Genomic DNA, 20608 nt, shown 5'->3' on the forward strand with positions numbered 1-20608 from the left:
CCTTGGTGATCACACTGCCCGGAGATTGAACACGAAGAAAGGAACGGGGAAGGAAGGAACCGGCCTGACACCATTACCTAGGGTAATTTTCCATGTAATTTTTTGTGAATTTATGTACAAATTATATAATCTGAAATTTTCTTAATTTCATCTAGAAGTTATGAGAATCCTTTCATGCCACGAGAGGTCCACGAAGAGTGTGATATAATAACATTTAAGTCATATTGTAATGATAATGATTTGCAAACCTTTAAATGTTGACAAACGTTCTTCATTATGTTCATACAAATTACTTTATCAATTTAGAGTTTGTCTAATACTATAAATCACGTAACACACTGAAACAATGTTTGAGGTCTAAGTCTTTTTCGGGAACAGTAGATAGGGCTATTTCGTTTTTTTTTCTTTCTTTTCTTTTCTTTTCTTGCGCTTGTCCAGTGTACCCATTCATAATATTGGGTTGATACAAACATAACATACAATCTCTCTCTCAAATATTATAAAGAACGCTCTTTTATCATGGCTCTAGTTCCACCATATAATTTACTCATCTCAGACAACATGTCAACAAATTCAGATATAATGCACGAGTGACTAGCACACAATAATTTCTACCCAGTCAGAACCTGTAACCTATCATTTAGTTTCTCTTCCCTTCCCTCCCTCCAGTAAAATCCGGAAACCAAGTTCTTATATCCCCGATCATTTTGAGAAATGTGACCCAGTATTCCATTCTTCTATTTTGTATCCACCCGGAATGTAGCACTATATTGAAATGATCCTCATAAAGATGTTTAAAAAAAAAGACCTCTCGGATATATAAATATATCTGTATACACTTCTACACGTTAATGCAGCGAAGATCCCGCTTAGGTAATATATAAATGCAAATTGATTTATAGATCATACATTAAGAGTGGTTGCCACGTTAAATGAATCTTGTAGCTGTCATAAAAAAAAAAATAATAATCTTGATACCTTACTATATTTCACCATGTAAACATAGGCTTGAAAGGGACACACATTATTTTTCCATCTTGCAAGGAGATGAACCATGTGCAACTTTCTGGGACTTCTTGCTTGCTACCTGTTATCATCCTCCCGCTGACACAAAGGAAAAACCATTTCTCCGCTTCCGAAACAACGGATTCTTTTGGACGGGGAGGAAAAGTGCACGAAAATACACGTTTTTAACGAGGAGGTTCACTATTTGTCCACTAGAGTACACTACTGCATTGGTGGAGATACCTTTCTTGCTTGGAGGAAGTTGTAACATCTATCAGTAAATAGGAAAACCGGGTTGCAAGTTTTTTTTTTTGTTTGTTTTTTTTATGACAGATACAAGATTCGTTTAAAATGGAAACCTACCATGACTCACATATGTACAACAATGCATTCATAGTGTACCGTAACTTTACAGCCATCCTATATAAAAAGTGATACAAAACATTAATATTTGGATTTTATGTTTCAGGACATTTATATGAAGCTAAACCTCCAGGAGAGAGAGGTGGCACAATTCAAACTTTCTAGCCATGAGGAACTGGAGCATTATTATGAGATAGGAAGGGTTATTGGCAGAGGAAGTTTTGGAACAGTGTATTACGCTTGTGACAAGATCACCAAAGTAGCCAGAGCGATCAAAATAATCCCCAAAACCAAGGTGAGATTTTTCCGTGAATTTCGTTTTACATTGAGAAACCACGGTAGACTTCCAAACTAGAAATATACGAATTCAATCCTGTAATCGGAAGTAAAAGCTGTATAACTTCCGGTTCAGTAGATGAATTAGGTCTAAGATAAAGTCTGTCCTCCCGACGCGTAATCCATATCATAAACAGTTTCTAGCTTTTTTACAGTTATTAAGTAGGGATGACCAGAACCGGTTCCTGGTGGAACCGGTTTCCGTGTCTGAACGGATACGGTTCTAGGAGATCCGGTTCCGAAACCGGTTTTTCGGATCCAGGTCTGGAACCGGTTCCTAAGATCCGGTTCTGAAACCGGATTTTCGGATCCAGGTCTAGAACCTGTTCTGAAAACCGGATCTTTGTGGCCATCCCTAGTTATTAGTGAATACGAATCAAAATTGTAATAAAAAGTTGTACTACGACTAGTTTTACTACTTCTGGTTTCAGTAAAAGAGGTGAGATGAAACCATTGGCGTGCGTACGTGGGGGCAAGTGGGGGCGCTTGATTCACCTAATGTTTTACAATTGCGTTTTTTTTTTTAATTTTTTAAATAATTTTGTCAGCTAATAAGGATTATTTTTCACAAAAACGGACCCTGAAAGACGTCTGTAGTCATCGCTATACAAAGTAACACTTTGAAATTTCCAATACTCGACCAAAATTTCCCGATTTAATTATATTTCAGTCTTTGCCCCTCCCCTAATCCAAGGACCTGCGCATGCCTGTGGATGAAACCTATTCTTGGGATCCAGAATCCATATAAAATATAATTTATCTCCTACTATTACCGTTTTCGTTGTATGGGAATCCATTTTGGGACCGGAAGTGGTCATACATTTCTTACTGTTACTGCTCTATCCAAATCAATATTGAAACCGGAAGTAGTAATAAGTTTCTAGACGGGTGTCCGAGAAGTCCTCGTACCCTTAGGTTTGAGTATCACAGAGAAGAATGTTAGTGTGATTTTAGTTGTAGTATCGGTAATACTGCTTTCATGATCACAAACAACACTCTCTAGTATCCTTGCGTTCAAGAGCACGTGAAACATTCTGAAGCCATTGCTGATGTGAGTGGTTGCAATTTATACAACTGTGGAACGGTTAATGGGATGTTTATGGGTAAACGAACGACCACACACACATACACACCACACACACACACGGCAAACAATATCGGCGTTTAGAGCTCACTTTGGCAAGAACCAGCCTCGTAAAGTAAGCGGTTTGATTGGGAAAAACGTGCGTTTGTTTGTTTGTTTCAAGATGTGTCAGACAGACGACGTAGTGAACTAGTAAAAAGACGTTAGAAGTCATGTGCTGCCCATATGAAAGCAGTTAGGTCGACATTTAAGAATGAATTATCTAATGGCATGAAACATCGTTGCAGCTTGGCGTGCTTTGTTGACGCAATTTCCAAATGATGTGTCTTTCTTACGAGCGTTATTTTCACATGAAAGAGCTATATATCGCAGTTCGCACAGGAAGAATAAAGTCTTACAAGGAAAACCCTCATTATGTGCAACAGTTGGGACGAAACCCGCTTCATGTTATGATATGGGCCGGAATAACGTGATACTGTTCTGGCCATATTTTAGAACAAATATAAAAAAGACATTCTTATTTATACATGTTGATAACGTTGTAAAACCTCAGCAGCAAAAGAAGGAAATCATAGATTGTGTGTGTGTCTACAGCAAGACAGGGCTCCGACCCATTTTACTCTTCAGGTGCGTGAACAATCCCCAGGCTTTGAATTGGATGTGGTTCTCTAACATACTCATCGGCATTCAAATGGGCCTTACAACGCCAGACAACTCATTGTGGGGAATGATCAAGCGTCGGTACAGGACAAGTGAAGAATTGCATGAAAGTGTAGAGCAAGCCTTCCGAGCGATAACTTCTCAGATGCTCCCCGACGTATCACGCAGGACATGGAGACGCATACATCTATGTGATGTATGCTTACAGATGGAGCAGCTACGCCAAACGTCACAAAGGGGTTATAACTGTGAATAACTTTTTTTTATTATCATTATTTTCCATTGATATTTCATATATTAAAGACTAAGGATGGGAGATTGTTTATACTTAGGTGAGGAATATAATCTCAGGTAGGCGTCCGCCATTATGGGCCTCACAGTTACAGCCCCTGTGTAACACATGATTCATGAGAGAGAAAGATGTCGGTTTTTGAGGCAGTGAAAACCCACATGCTATACATGAGCGCAAACTGCATCTTGAGAAGTGCATTCTGTGGTGTGGCATGACGTCAGAAACAATCATTGGGCCGTACTTTGAAGATGATGAATCCAATGTAGTAACGGTGATTGGTGATCGATATCGAAACATGATTGAGACTATTGTGTGTCTTGCAGTGGAGAACATGCCTGAGATGTGGTTTCAACAAGATGGGCCACAGTACACGCGACAAGGGCCTCCATTGGACTTCTGAGGACCACTTTCGATCATCGTATCATCTCGAAAAACACTGACATAAGCTGGCCCTCACTCCGCTTCATTATTTTCTTTAGGATTGTACACAATACAGCATCTCAAGCACAATATTCATACAGAAATAGGGCACTCGGACGTGCCATGAATCATGTGCTACACAGGGCCCATATGTGAGATTAAATTCCACACACAAATAAAAGCAATCTCCCAACCTTGGTCTTCAAGAGTGTGGAATATCAATGAAAAGTAATTATAAGTTAAAAATTGATTCACAGTTAGGCCTATAACCCCTTCGTGACTTTTGGTCCACCCTGTATATTAAACGTAATAGTCGATGAGTAAGAAAACCTAATAGGTTCTCATGTGTATTTCAAAGAACCGAATCCTATTCGAAAATCCAGAGGAGTAATTATCCCTCTTGCCCCTGCTACAGGTGCCCATGATGTCATGGCATTTTATAGTCTGAAAATCTGGAAGTCCTATATAAGATGAAAGTATTTACCTATATTTGAGTGCATATTTGATCTGCATGATTTATTGTTTCGTATTCATTGAAGGATTTTAAAAAAGAAGAAGAAGAAGAAGAAGCAGAGCTTTACTGGTTAAGGTATATTGTCACAACTGTAATATTCGTAGCACTATCGAAGAAAACTCAACTTTGTTAACGTATTTGAAAGAGTTGATGTAGGTAAGAAATCCGAAACGTAGATTTTGTGTTGTAAACTCACTATTAAAATACGAGAAAAATGTATAAAATTACTTATGCATCGGCCGGGAATCGAACCCGGGCCGCCCGCGTGGCAGGCGAGCATTCTACCACTGAACCACCGATGCTCCTTGAAGTGTTGTTTACGGCGCAATATAACACGAGAAATTACATCATAACCTTTTTATGCTTAAGTCTGTAGAATATCAGTGGAAAATAATGATAAATATGAAAATCATCGTTCAAAGTTATAACCCCTTCGTGACTTTTGGCCCACCCTGTAATACTCAACTACAGTAGGGTAAATGTGCCAGTCCTCGACCACCTAACTCATTTTCTTATGGTCCTTAATTGTTTTTCACTCAATGGAACAACTTAGGAGGATGCAAGTAGCTCACATGTGTTCTTAAAACTGTATTTTATCTATACTTTATCTAAAACTGAGATAACTTAAACCATTTATGCAATATTAGTCGGAGAAACACCGATAACCGATTTCTTTTAGTGTTCGACCATTTTTCGTTAATGTTCGACCGCCTACTGTTTAGTCATCGACCACTACTCGGTTAATGTGCTTTTAATTACAGTATGAAGGCTAAAGCATAACTTTACCAAACTAATAGCATCTGCAGATGTTACATCATTAGTTTTTCAGGTATCACTTCGCAGTTTCGCACAATAGTCGCTGAGATTAAGTAATTTTGTGATAGTTTTGTCAAGAAAGAGACCACCAAATTCATTTAAGGTTTAGTGGAACGCAGCACCAAACATGCTTCGTCTTCTCTGAGTTGAAGGGGTATAAACCTGAAAGAAAACGAATATATGCGAAAACGAATATATAAATATATATATATTTATATATATATATATATATATATATATATATATATATATATATATATATATATATATATATATTACATTAAATTATATATAAACGAAGAAAAATAATAACCGTGCAATGTACTGGAGAGAAGTCGCTAAAATTAATTCTCTTTGAACGAGGACGATTACGAAACATCACCTACTGATTGAAATCCGGATTATTTTCCAATAAAGTAAATTCCAATAAACTTTCTTGTTATTGTTGATTATTCCATATCGGACTCCCGAAGAAAACTCATCGAAACAACTTATTGACCGTGCAAATAGCGACTACTCTCAATCATGACTCCGTTTTCTTTCATTCAGAAATAGGAAAGAAAGAGAAGAAAGTAGAAGGGTAAAAGAAGGAGGTAGGAAAAGAAGAAAGAAAAGAAATAGGGTATTTTAATGAGAAACAGATTACTGGATAATTCCGGAAATATAGTAAGAAGTCGAGAAAGTCCTCGAAAGATGAATCATTCTAAATGTTATTAACGACTAATCAATTTCGGAATGCTTCGGAATAGACACATGTTCCCTCATACCACCCAGACCTAGCTCCAGGCACCACGATCATGGGGTTGCCCAGACCTAGACCTGGAAATGAGAAAAGTGAAATTTAATTCTTTGTAATATTATTTCAACCGGTGATTGATAACCATCCAGCATCTGAACTTTGTCCTCTAGGATCGACCACACATACGAATTAGCCAAGAAAAAAAAATCAAAGTTATAAACTCAATATAAATTTATGTGTCGTATCAATCGAAGTCTCAACTTTCTGAAAGGAAGATGTCGTATTTAGGCTCATCCTGCTATTTTTGCTTCACTCCTCGAGCCGATTTAAACCGTTAGTGACGGTCCTTCATGACCTAGGTTATTTACCTTAACACATGTCAAAACATGACACATATATTACAGATGTTAATATGACAAATGATATCACACAAATTACTTAAATTAAATCTATCAGGCATTCACACGCTCACTCACTCAGGACAGTGTATATATGTTTAAAGGAAACCAACTAACTACAAAGATACAAATAGTTTATTACATTCATAGTGGAAAAAAGAAAAAAAAAATAATTACAACGAAAATCTTAAAAGCACAAGTTCTTGGTTATATATTAATAGAGTACATAGTGTTATATTTTAGTAATTTTTTTATATGTCCAATCATCTTGACAAATAGAAAGAGAAAAAAAATTATTTACATGTATCATATCTTAGGCATGCTAAAACAAATTATGATTTGCGACATACGCAAAAAGACACTTATTTCACTTGAAAAAAAATTGACAAAGAGGAAAGAAAAGAGAAAAAAAAGAACTTTTTGGTGTATCAGAACTTATATGAGTCTCTACCTCACATCGGGTAATAAAATATTAATGATTTTGAGCGTTCAAATCACAGATCACGCACTACTCATAGTGTCCAAAACATTTCGCTCCATTTGACGTAGTTTGTGGTCATTTATATATCTATATATATATCTAACTATCGGTTTACAAAAACCATTTATCGTCTATATTTGGTTTGTAACTCGTAACAGTTTATGTCTGCAATCGCACATTACGACGCTTTACCCATCTAGGGATTTTGAGAAAATAACTTTCACTAGAGGATGTTTCTCCTCTTAGACGATCCATTTCCAAACTTATTATTTGAATAGTTTTAAGTTATTTATTTAACACAGGGACACGTCATGAGACCTTTCTTCAAGATCACTTTCGTATATATGTGTATATAATTCGGATTTTTAAAAACGATCTCCCGCAGGTGTACGGAGTATAAAGGTTCAAATTGAGGATAAAAAAAAACTGGTCAAGTCACAGGATACATATGAAGGTGAGAAGGATTCAAGGTGCACTTTCCACAATGGTTTTAGGTTGGTAGTTCAGGGATAATATGCGTTATGATGTGAGTTACGTTTAGACCTGCCGTTACTTTCCAATACATGCCATTACATAATTACATAAGGTACCATTTACATTTTTTCAAAAGAAAAGGAAAATTACTTAAGTGCACGGCGGTATTCTTAACAAAATCTACATTCTTACATTCGTCGGAGAACTTACTGGTAAACTATAGCAACCAACACACGTTTAGGGGGACAGACACGAGCGCTCTTACATATATTCATATAATACTTTTAATATCATATTTTTACTATAAAATCATATTCGTATACTAAGTACATATACATCTCGACGTATTCATTTCTCTCTATATATATATATTTATTATAAATGCGCACACATTTAAATTAATCACCCCCAACAATAAAATTTTTACAAGGTTGCAAACATTGTCCAAAAACAAATGACTTCCGACATTACATATGAAAAAGAAAATTGATTTTTACTTGATACCGCGCATCTATAAATTTTTCACTTTTATATAATCAATTCGTGTTTAAATCATGAAGGAAAAAAAAACTTTGGAAGGCAGGCACGTAACACAGAGCATTTCTAAAGATGTAACTAGATAAACCAAAGTACAATTTCTGGGCCCAGGTTAACTACAAAGTAATCGAAAACCAAAACAGAAAGGAAAGTGACCAATGGATTAAAAAAAACTTAAAAGGGACGACGGTGAAAGAACGTAATCGAAGTGTCGTCAACTACGAAGTCTTTGTTCATTTCGGCGATAGGTCAAAATGTGATGGAGGACCCAATCACTATCTACTTTATCCATGAATCGTGTCTTGCAACGTCTCAGCTGGTAATTTCAGATCAGAGTTGTACGTTAAATAAATCGTAAGCAACAAGTTCAAAATCGGGGGGGAAGGTTGAAAAATTAAAAAAAACTTGAAGAAATGAAGACAGAGAGAGAGATAGAGAAGAAGGAAGACGAAGAATAGGGGCGCCAAAGACTTAAGTGAGAAATAACTAACGCTACAAAGATAGAGGTCGAATTTCGCTCTCAACAAATCCATAGCCAAAATATTCTTAATATGCCAAAAGGGTGGTCTACTCAAATACGTAAACGAGGAGGGAGGCCCCGCTGCCAAGGATGCAAGTTCTGTGTCCATCAGATCCCAATCCCACAAGAGTTTGTTTGTAAGATTGAAATCCGATCCCCGTATCCGGCCCAGACCAGCAGGATAAAAGGAGAGGGGGAAGGGACCAGGTAACTGCGTCCCCAATTTTGAAATCTCTAAGTAAGAAAAAAAACATTCGGCCCCTCAGAAGAACTAAGAAGATTCAAGGACAGTAATGAAACTAGAGTAATAGCTAAGATATCCCTAACTAATGATTTGCCGAAATAAAAAAAATTAAATAAACTGAATTTCGGATCGGTGATTTCTATGGCCAAACCTCACCGATAGCTCCCCTTCGCAGAATGCGCTAAATTCTGAGGCATCGATTAATTTCCATCACTATCTAGTTTGGAAACTAAGAAAAGAAAACGAAAATATTCAAGGGGGGAGAGGTCGATGCCCGGGTACGGGAATAATAAATTTCAATAATTAATTGTTTTGATTCTGTAACCCTGTCAGAGCTGTCGCCTCCATGAACATTGTAAGCTAGCCCGAGTAGGTAACGTGAAGGAAAAAAAATCTCACGGAGCAGGATATTCTATTTTAAAACCGACCAGAAAATATAATTCACTACAGCCCTGTTGTATAACTACTATTGTCTTTTCACAATTTATTATTCAATATGTCTAGTCAGCGATTGTATGATGCTACCCATTCTATCAGATGGTATTACTATGGTTGATTATTATTATAACACATTAAACTACAAAGTATTACCATAGTCCGACTATATATCGCCCTCCGGTCCGCGTGATATTATGGTGCAGGGGTCAGAACCTGAGATGTTTGTAGCTACACGTATATATTCAATATCTATATATCAACACGCGGCGAAGTATTCACTGGGCTACTATACATTTAACTATATGGGTGTCCTATCTTCTATATTCATTTACTACAATATTCATATACTTCATATTAATATTCGTATTAATATTCATATAATATTCATCTTTTCATTTATTACGACGCTATATTTTACAAACACCCTGTTTCCTCTATCTACGCCCAGCCTATATACGCATTTCATAACACTTTAAAATCTATGGTCACTACAAACATTTCCCATTCCGATCACCGCACGACAACCTCACTCGAACTCAAGACTCCTTCACCACACACACAATACTATGTAATACCTGGATGCTTTATTAAGAATGAAAAAAAAATCCTACGTACGTTCACTGAAAATATAATTATCTGCAATAATATTTAATGTTTACGAAACTCTGCAGCAACAATGAAATTCTGCAGCCACGAAGAAAAATGAACATTTAATATAATTTCAAAGCGAAGAACTAGCATCATATCGCCCGACTTCTGTTAAAAAATTTACGTATTGTTTATTTATTTAAATATTTCGATTTCTAAACTAGGCAGAATGTTGAAATTTTCAGAATATATTAATTTTGGGTCACTTGACCTAACTGTACATTCATATGGGCTGTGAATTATACCTTCTAGGTTTTATTTCGGAAAGAAAGGTCAATTTCATGAAATCTAAATCACTAAGCACCTCGACAGAAGAATGGCGGTTAGTACTGACTTTTGACACTAGGGCTAGCGACGATATAATCAACCCTTGAACAACTGAATGTGACCTTGTACACGGAATTATTATACTATATTAAGTTCACTATTAAATATTGTGTATGAGTTCATTTAATGACGGAATAATAAAAATATCGCATAGTAAATACTACACTGTCCATATTTAATTATCTCACACACTCTTTCATCACTTAACTACCACAATTACTACTACTAGAACATGTTTCTACATTACGAACACATACATGCCACATTCATACTACACACTACATTAATACATGTTATACTAATAAATATATACAGAAAACATTCATATTTTACCATGTTAAATCGGCTCTATGAAAGGTAACGAAAGGAAAGAAATGAACAGGGCCAACTGGCCCTTATATTTACTAAATCACATTCTTTACTCAACCTGTTTAATCAATGCCCTGAGGGGACATATCGAAGTATTAGCTTACAATAGGACCCCTGCCCTGAAGGGGCAGGAACCCGGAAACAAACTAAATGTTCAACTCATCCCGCTGGAAGCCGTACTCCCAATTTGGGAGTCAGATAGGAGCCCTTACTGTAAATTTACACGTGCATTATTCTACCTATCTTAACTACAAAGAAATTAAATACCGCCATGTTACGAATGAATAAATACAAAAGAAATCACATCCACTATATACACGAACACAAACGGTAGTGGGGCAGGTCTTACGTAACTAGAAAAGGAATAATTTTAAGGATAAAGTATTTTAAGGGGAAAACACCACTTTCCGAAACTATTTGTGGATCCCTAAGAATAACTCGCGAACTGATGCACTTCACAAACCTGTCCACTATTGACTATATCTGCTCAACATGGCGTTACTAAATTATGCTTCCTATTTTTGCTTTTTAGTCCAGTTTTTACTCTGAAATTTAATAGTTTGTGGCTCCCAAGACTTCCAGTGATTTTTAGACGTTAATAAAGTCCCAATATTACCTTGTTTGCAGCTTTTCTAACTCCTTTTCGAGTTTTTAAGTTAGACGATCAGGATCCAGTGTCTTCAGTAAGACTTCCCGGCATGGAATGGAATAATTGCGCCCTAATATCATAGCGTGGGTTTATCAGCCAATCAAAACTAAGCATTTTGGCGGTGGGGCTTTGAAACGAATAAAATTTGGTAAAATCTGGATTAAACTAGATTTTAGAAGGACCTAGGTATCTAAAAGAGAGGTGAAGGGTGGTCCTGAAAATTCTGTCGAATTTTAGATTGGTTATTTGATCTGGAAAGTTCCGTCCAATAGTGGATCTATATTTTCGGATAGCACTGACACCGTAAGAATTGTAATAATCCATTTACACATCCATATACAAGACTTATAACTAATTTAAAATATAAATAAAGATATTGATTCCCAAAACTATAATCCGTAATGAATTTTTTACAGTTTTCCATGTTAATTTGAAATAGAATAACGAACAATATTACGAATTATATGAACAGCCAGAAATTTTTTGTTAAACGTCAGATACAGTTGGTGCAAAAAATTTCGGGCACCCTCCTATTAAGAACATAATATCATTAGACTGTAATGGCCTATTACAGTTCCCCGGCGTCGTTAAAAAAAAATTTGTTTGAATAACAAAATTTTGTTGAATAGAATTAACATGTATTAATACTAATAAACTAACTACTCACTCATACTCTCATGCACTCAAATGAGACAGTGTAACATTCACTTTGGGTATTGAGATAGAAGTTCCCGTTTTTTGTCCTCGGTACAGTTGAAAAGCTTAAGATTTTGGAAATTGTGAGTTCCGATACTTTCACCTTTTAGATTGTGTAATACAGCGCAATTTTTCAATAATTTTTCTGCTCAAAATGTTCACAAAGGAACAGAACTGACAGAAGTTCCAGCTGAGATATTGAAAGAGACAACTCATATAACTATCCTTCCTCATTTCACCAGGTAGTTGCGGAATTAGTTTGTCGATTTGACAGCGGTCTCGCGACTATCAATCCCTCGAGTGGCTAGAATTCCATTTCCGCCATTAGTTGGTATTTGCGAAGGGGCAGAATTCTGAGATCTACCTGCACAGTTATTATTAACATTGCCGTTTTGACCATTACCGTTTTCTCTTCTCCGGTACGCCCCATTAAAGTTCCTCCTATTATCGTCCCTATTCGGGTTCGATTCCCCCATTGTGCGGTCATAGGGGCGATAACCCCGGCGATTGTTAAACATCGGTCGGTTACGGAACAGACGTAGACCGTTATATTGATTGCTTTCTGAGCCACTCCCACTCGGATAGCGAGATCCAGCTTGGGTGTAACTCAGAAAGTCCGTTTGGCAACTAGCCGTTGCCTTGCTTTTCACGGGTTTCACAACTTTTGCTTGTCGGGCGAAATACCTCTTTGGTGGGCCTCCAGTTTCTTTCCCACACAGGGCAGCTAGGCGTGACGTAACTTCTCGCACCGTTTGGCATAAGTGGGAAGCAATAGCCCGCGACTCATCTGGTGGAAGAGCGTTCACTATTATGTCTACTAGCTCAGCTTGCGATGGATTTTCTGCAATCTGATAGTACAGTTCGATGATCTTCCAAGCATAGTCCAAAAGGGACCGATACTTGGCTCGATCATATCTTAAAGATTGGAGGTTGCGTTTCTGAAGCCTCTCTATATGTTCGTTGCAGTATTCTTCCTTAAAAAGGATCAGAAAATCATCAAACGTATGAATTCTATATTTAATAGAAGCAAACCACGCGCCTGATGCTGCAATTAAAAGTTTTTCAACTATTTGTAAACGTTCTCTATCGGTCAGCCGATACATTTCTAAACACTGCTGCAATCTACGCAGAAAAACACGAGGCTGTCCATTGGTAATATTCCCGTCAAAAGTGGGAAAACGTTCGATATCCCTCAGCGAAACCTTGGAACCCATACTAACATAAGCAGGGGAATAGTTACTGGGAATTAACATATTATCCTGCACAATCGGAGTCGTCACCGGATTTACCACCGACGACGTAGTAGCGGTGTTATAATTACCCATGTAAGTGAAAGGGATTTTGTTGGTCGTATTGAATATGTTGGGCTCCATCCCCGGACCAATCGCACCCGTGAACAACGACTCAGAATGGTACCCATCTCCTCTTCCCGGCAACACGCTATGTGATTGTATACCTCCATGTAAGGAGGGAGCACTCACGCTAGTGACCGTAGTCGTCACAACACTCGACTGATTCGGCACACTATTGGAATTAAACCATGACTTTGGTTCTGATCGATGCATGGGGTAGTGCGTCGCAATATCCCGTGCATCAATTGACATTAAATTTTCTTTTCCTGCGCTACAGGTAGTTGTTATAGCAGGTAATATTTCTGAGGAATCGCTACCGGGGAAAGGATAGGTTACCTCTGATTTTTCGCGACTAGATTTCGTCATTTCTTTTTGAATATTTACTATCTCGTTTTGAATTTTCGAAATTTTCTGGTCAGTTACTTCCCGTTTGGTTTCCAATGATAAGTCTGACAAGGTTGACTTTAAACTATCAATTTCGGCCTGCTGTGTTTCTAATTTATTGTTGATTTTATGCAATTTGGTATCCATTTGTTCAATTTCAGAATTTACATGATCTAATTTATCCTCAGTCTCCTGCTGAAGCTGCTTTAGAGATTGCTGAGCCTCGCATCTGACCAAATCAATTTCAGTAGACGTTTGCTCTCACAATGTAGTTATTGAGGAAGCAAAGTCCGAACATATGTTGTCGATTTTCTGGGTTAGTACCTCGAATCGAGATTCGGTTTCTCGTTTCGATGTATCAAATTTCTCATTTATTTCACGTCTCATCTTCAGACTATTTTCATTTATTTCGCGTCTCATCTCCCGGCTATTTTCATTCATTTCATACCTCATCTGTTGATTATCCCGATCAATTTTTTCATTTATTTCGCGTCTAATTTCCAGGCTATTTTTATCTATTTTCTCATCTATTTTTTGTAGCATTTGTTGCAATGAAAGGAGGAGAGCGTCATTATTAGATGACACAGTCTTCCTTTGCTCTTCTTTGGTTTTATCACCAATTGAATCCCCATTTCTTTCATCATCATCGAGGTCAGATATCTCCACTGGAGATATTTGGCCTCGGTTCTTCGGGGTACTATACCCTCGCTCACCGTCCGAATCGGGATGTTCATTTTCTTTTTCAGAGGATAAACTCATGGGTTCACGCGACTGGTGGAGCTTCCCCTCACATTCTTTGCAGTATTTAACTATTTCACCAGCCCGGACCTTTTCTGCATTTTCAGCAGTATCCTCTAAATTAATACAACTGAAATGAATCCATTTCAGCCCACACTCGTGACACCTCACTAGCCTACGGGAGACGCGAGCTCTTTTCTCATTACTTTCTAATGTACATTGTGTACATGAGACTTCCGCGTTCTCGTGTGATACAACCTCTCTATTGGTTGCCATAGCTTCCATACAAAAAGACATGATATAAACACATGCAATTATATACTTATAGACTAATAAGACTTATTATTCAGGCACTGTTCATAAATTAAAGGACTCCCATCTAATTCCCTCCTTGGGTCAACTTCCAGCATTTTCAAATTTTAGAATTCACTTTGACAAATTCCTTCATTTCCCCCTTTCTACAGAGAGAGACAAAGATAGCAGAACAGCCAATGACTATGATTATTTAATCTCACTGTGACCTTTTTAATTATTCACCTTTTGTGGCCAAGTCAATATGTGCTCGATCCTAAACAGTGTTTAATAAATAATTTCAGATTCGTTACCAGGGAAAACAATTGTTTCCATGGTAACTGTCCGATGTCAACGGTCGCCAATATTGAAAGAAAACGAAATATATATATATATATATATATATATATATATATATATATATATATATATATATATATATATATATATTACATTAAATTATATATAAACGAAGAAAAATAATAGCCGTGCAATGTACTGGAGAGAAGTCGCTAAAATTAATTCTCTTTGAACGAGGACGATTACGAAACATCACCTACTGATTGAAATCCGGATTATTTTCCAATAAAGTAAATTCCAATAAACTTTCTTGTTATTGTTGATTATTCCATATCGGACTCCCGAAGAAAACTCATCGAAACAACTTATTGACCGTGCAAATAGCGACTACTCTGTCATGACTCCGTTTTCTTTCATTCAGAAATAGGAAAGAAAGAGAAGAAAGTAGAAGGGTAAAAGAAGGAGGTAGGAAAAGAAGAAAGAAAAGAAATAGGGTATTTTAATGAGAAACAGATTACTGGATAATTCCGGAAATATAGTAAGAAGTCGAGAAAGTCTTCGAAAGATGAATCATTCTAAATGTTATTAACGACTAATCAATTTCGGAATGCTTCCGAATAGACACATGTTCCCTCATACCACCCAGACCTAGCTCCAGGCGCCACGATCATGGGGTTGCCCAGACCTAGACCTGAAAATGAGAAAAGTGAAATTTAATTCTTTGTAATATTATTTCAACCAGTGATTGATAACCATCCAGCATCTGAACTTTGTCCTTTAGGATCGACCACACATACGAATTAGCCAAGAAAAAAATCAAAGTTATAAACTCAATATAAATTTATGTGTCGTATCAATCGAAGTCTCAACTTTCTGAAAGGAAGATGTCGTATTTAGGCTCATCCTGCTATTTTTGCTTCACTCCTCGAGCCGATTTAAACCGTTAGTGACGGTCCTTCATGACCTAGGTTATTTACCTTAACACATGTCAAAACATGACACATATATTACAGATGTTAATATGACAAATGATATCACACAAATTACTTAAATTAAATCTATCAGGCATTCACACGCTCACTCACTCAGGACAGTGTATATATGTTTAAAGGAAACCAACTAACTACAAAGATACAAATAGTTTATTACATTCATAGTGGAAAAAAGAAAAAAAATTAATTACAACGAAAATCTTAAAAGCACAAGTTCTTGGTTATATATTAATAGAGTACATAGTGTTATATTTTAGTATTTTTTTTATATGTCCAATCATCTTGACAAATAGAAAGAGAAAAAAAATTATTTACATATATCATATCTTAGGCATGCTAAAACAAATTATGATTTGCGACATACGCAAAAAGACACTTATTTCACTTGAAAAAAAGTTCTCAAGAAGTTCTCAAAAAAAGTTCTCAAGAAGAAAAAAATTGACAAAGAGGAAAGAAAAGAGAAAAAAAGAACTTTTTGGTGTATCAGAACTTATATGAGTCTCTACCTCACATCGGGTAATAAAATATTAATGATTTTGAGCGTTCAAATCACAGATCACGCACTACTCATAGTGTCCAAAACATTTCGCTCCATTTGACGTAGTTTGTGGTCATTTATATATCTATATATATATCTAACTATCGGTTTACAAAAACCATTTATCGTCTATATTTGGTTTGTAACTCGTAACAGTTTATGTCTGCAATCGCACATTACGACGCTTTACCCATCTAGGGATTTTGAGAAAATAACTTTCACTAGAGGATGTTTCTCCTCTTAGACGATCCATTTCCAAACTTATTATTTGAATAGTTTTAAGTTATTTATTTAACACAGGGACACGTCATGAGACCTTTCTTCAAGATCACTTTCGTATATATGTGTATATAATTCGGATTTTTAAAAACGATCTCCCGCAGGTGTACGGAGTATAAAGGTTCAAATTGAGGATAAAAAAAACTGGTCAAGTCACAGGATACATATGAAGGTGAGAAGGATTCAAGGTGCACTTTCCACAATGGTTTTAGGTTGGTAGTTCAGGGATAATATGCGTTATGATGTGAGTTACGTTTAGACCTGCCGTTACTTTCCAATACATGCCATTACATAATTACATAAGGTACCATTTACATTTATTCAAAAGAAAAGGAAAATTACTTAAGTGCACGGCGGTATTCTTAACAAAATCTACATTCTTACATTCGTCGGAGAACTTACTGGTAAACTATAGCAACCAACACACGTTTAGGGGGACAGACACGAGCGCTCTTACATATATTCATATAATACTTTTAATATCATATTTTTACTATAAAATCATATTCGTATACTAAGTACATATACATCTCGACGTATTCATTTCTCTCTATATATATATATTTATTATAAATGCGCACACATTTAAATTAATCACCCCCAACAATAAAATTTTTACAAGGTTGCAAACATTGTCCAAAAACAAATGACTTCCGACATTACATATGAAAAAGAAAATTGATTTTTACTTGATACCGCGCATCTATAAATTTTTCACTTTTATATAATCAATTCGTGTTTAAATCATGAAGGAAAAAAAACTTTGGAAGGCAGGCACGTAACACAGAGCATTTCTAAAGATGTAACTAGATAAACCAAAGTACAATTTCTGGGCCCAGGTTAACTACAAAGTAATCGAAAACCAAAACAGAAAGGAAAGTGACCAATGGATTAAAAAAACTTAAAAGGGACGACGGTGAAAGAACGTAATCGAAGTGTCGTCAACTACGAAGTCTTTGTTCATTTCGGCGATAGGTCAAAATGTGATGGAGGACCCAATCACTATCTACTTTATCCATGAATCGTGTCTTGCAACGTCTCAGCTGGTAATTTCAGATCAGAGTTGTACGTTAAATAAATCGTAAGCAACAAGTTCAAAATCGGGGGGGAAGGTTGAAAAATTAAAAAAAACTTGAAGAAATGAAGACAGAGAGAGAGATAGAGAAGAAGGAAGACGAAGAATAGGGGCGCCAAAGACTTAAGTGAGAAATAACTAACGCTACAAAGATAGAAGTCGAATTTCGCTCTCAACAAATCCATAGCCAAAATATTCTTAATATGCCAAAAGGGTGGTCTACTCAAATACGTAAACGAGGAGGGAGGCCCCGCTGCCAAGGATGCAAGTTCTGTGTCCATCAGATCCCAATCCCACAAGAGTTTGTTTGTAAGATTGAAATCCGATCCCCGTATCCGGCCCAGACCAGCAGGATAAAAGGAGAGGGGGAAGGGACCAGGTAACTGCGTCCCCAATTTTGAAATCTCTAAGTAAGAAAAAAAAACATTCGGCCCCTCAGAAGAACTAAGAAGATTCAAGGACAGTAATGAAACTAGAGTAATAGCTAAGATATCCCTAACTAATGATTTGCCGAAATAAAAAAAATTAAATAAACTGAATTTCGGATCGGTGATTTCTATGGCCAAACCTCACCGATAGCTCCCCTTCGCAGAATGCGCTAAATTCTGAGGCATCGATTAATTTCCATCACTATCTAGTTTGGAAACTAAGAAAAGAAAACGAAAATATTCAAGGGGGGAGAGGTCGATGCCCGGGTACGGGAATAATAAATTTCAATAATTAATTGTTTTGATTCTGTAACCCTGTCAGAGCTGTCGCCTCCATGAACATTGTAAGCTAGCCCGAGTAGGTAACGTGAAGGAAAAAAAATCTCACGGAGCAGGATATTCTATTTTAAAACCGACCAGAAAATATAATTCACTACAGCCCTGTTGTATAACTACTATTGTCTTTTCACAATTTATTATTCAATATGTCTAGTCAGCGATTGTATGATGCTACCCATTCTATCAGATGGTATTACTATGGTTGATTATTATTATAACACATTAAACTACAAAGTATTACCATAGTCCGACTATATATCGCCCTCCGGTCCGCGTGATATTATGGTGCAGGGGTCAGAACCTGAGATGTTTGTAGCTACACGTATATATTCAATATCTATATATCAACACGCGGCGAAGTATTCACTGGGCTACTATACATTTAACTATATGGGTGTCCTATCTTCTATATTCATTTACTACAATATTCATATACTTCATATTAATATTCGTATTAATATTCATATAATATTCATCTTTTCATTTATTACGACGCTATATTTTACAAACACCCTGTTTCCTCTATCTACGCCCAGCCTATATACGCATTTCATAACACTTTAAAATCTATGGTCACTACAAACATTTCCCATTCCGATCACCGCACGACAACCTCACTCGAACTCAAGACTCCTTCACCACACACACAATACTATGTAATACCTGGATGCTTTATTAAGAATGAAAAAAAAATCCTACGTACGTTCACTGAAAATATAATTATCTGCAATAATATTTAATGTTTACGAAACTCTGCAGCAACAATGAAATTCTGCAGCCACGAAGAAAAATGAACATTTAATATAATTTCAAAGCGAAGAACTAGCATCATATCGCCCGACTTCTGTTAAAAAATTTACGTATTGTTTATTTATTTAAATATTTCGATTTCTAAACTAGGCAGAATGTTGAAATTTTCAGAATATATTAATTTTGGGTCACTTGACCTAACTGTACATTCATATGGGCTGTGAATTATACCTTCTAGGTTTTATTTCGGAAAGAAAGGTCAATTTCATGAAATCTAAATCACTAAGCACCTCGACAGAAGAATGGCGGTTAGTACTGACTTTTGACACTAGGGCTAGCGACGATATAATCAACCCTTGAACAACTGAATGTGACCTTGTACACGGAATTATTATACTATATTAAGTTCACTATTAAATATTGTGTATGAGTTCATTTAATGACGGAATAATAAAAATATCGCATAGTAAATACTACACTGTCCATATTTAATTATCTCACACACTCTTTCATCACTTAACTACCACAATTACTACTACTAGAACATGTTTCTACATTACGAACACATACATGCCACATTCATACTACACACTACATTAATACATGTTATACTAATAAATATATACAGAAAACATTCATATTTTACCATGTTAAATCGGCTCTATGAAAGGTAACGAAAGGAAAGAAATGAACAGGGCCAACTGGCCCTTATATTTACTAAATCACATTCTTTACTCAACCTGTTTAATCAATGCCCTGAGGGGACATATCGAAGTATTAGCTTACAATAGGACCCCTGCCCTGAAGGGGCAGGAACCCGGAAACAAACTAAATGTTCAACTCATCCCGCTGGAAGCCGTACTCCCAATTTGGGAGTCAGATAGGAGCCCTTACTGTAAATTTACACGTGCATTATTCTACCTATCTTAACTACAAAGAAATTAAATACCGCCATGTTACGAATGAATAAATACAAAAGAAATCACATCCACTATATACACGAACACAAACGGTAGTGGGGCAGGTCTTACGTAACTAGAAAAGGAATAATTTTAAGGATAAAGTATTTTAAGGGGAAAACACCACTTTCCGAAACTATTTGTGGATCCCTAAGAATAACTCGCGAACTGAT

The 20608-nt window shown here is 36.5% G+C and overlaps 1 protein-coding gene and 1 non-coding gene across 4 annotated transcripts in view; one reads left to right on the forward strand and one right to left on the reverse strand.

Annotated features, from left to right (window-relative positions):
- LOC145685712 (serine/threonine-protein kinase 33-like) overlaps positions 1 to 20608 on the forward strand; it is a 161088-nt gene that overhangs the window by 16524 nt on the left and 123956 nt on the right. For all 3 annotated transcript variants that reach the window (XR_014131469.1, XM_081758160.1, XM_081758161.1), the window contains exon 2: positions 1475 to 1663. Coding sequence is in view for 2 of the 3 variants with exons in the window: in XM_081758160.1 (XP_081614286.1) it covers positions 1475 to 1663 (189 nt within the window). In the remaining variant the exon portion in view is untranslated. The remainder of the gene's footprint in view (positions 1 to 1474; positions 1664 to 20608) is intronic.
- Positions 4906 to 4976, reverse strand: TRNAG-GCC (transfer RNA glycine (anticodon GCC)). The gene has a single exon. It is a non-coding gene; the product is annotated as a tRNA-Gly (tRNA).

Source organism: Thermobia domestica, chromosome 5, assembly GCF_964235325.1.
Source record: "Thermobia domestica chromosome 5, izTheDome1.hap1.1, whole genome shotgun sequence".
Classification (NCBI taxonomy): domain Eukaryota; kingdom Metazoa; phylum Arthropoda; class Insecta; order Zygentoma; family Lepismatidae; genus Thermobia; species Thermobia domestica.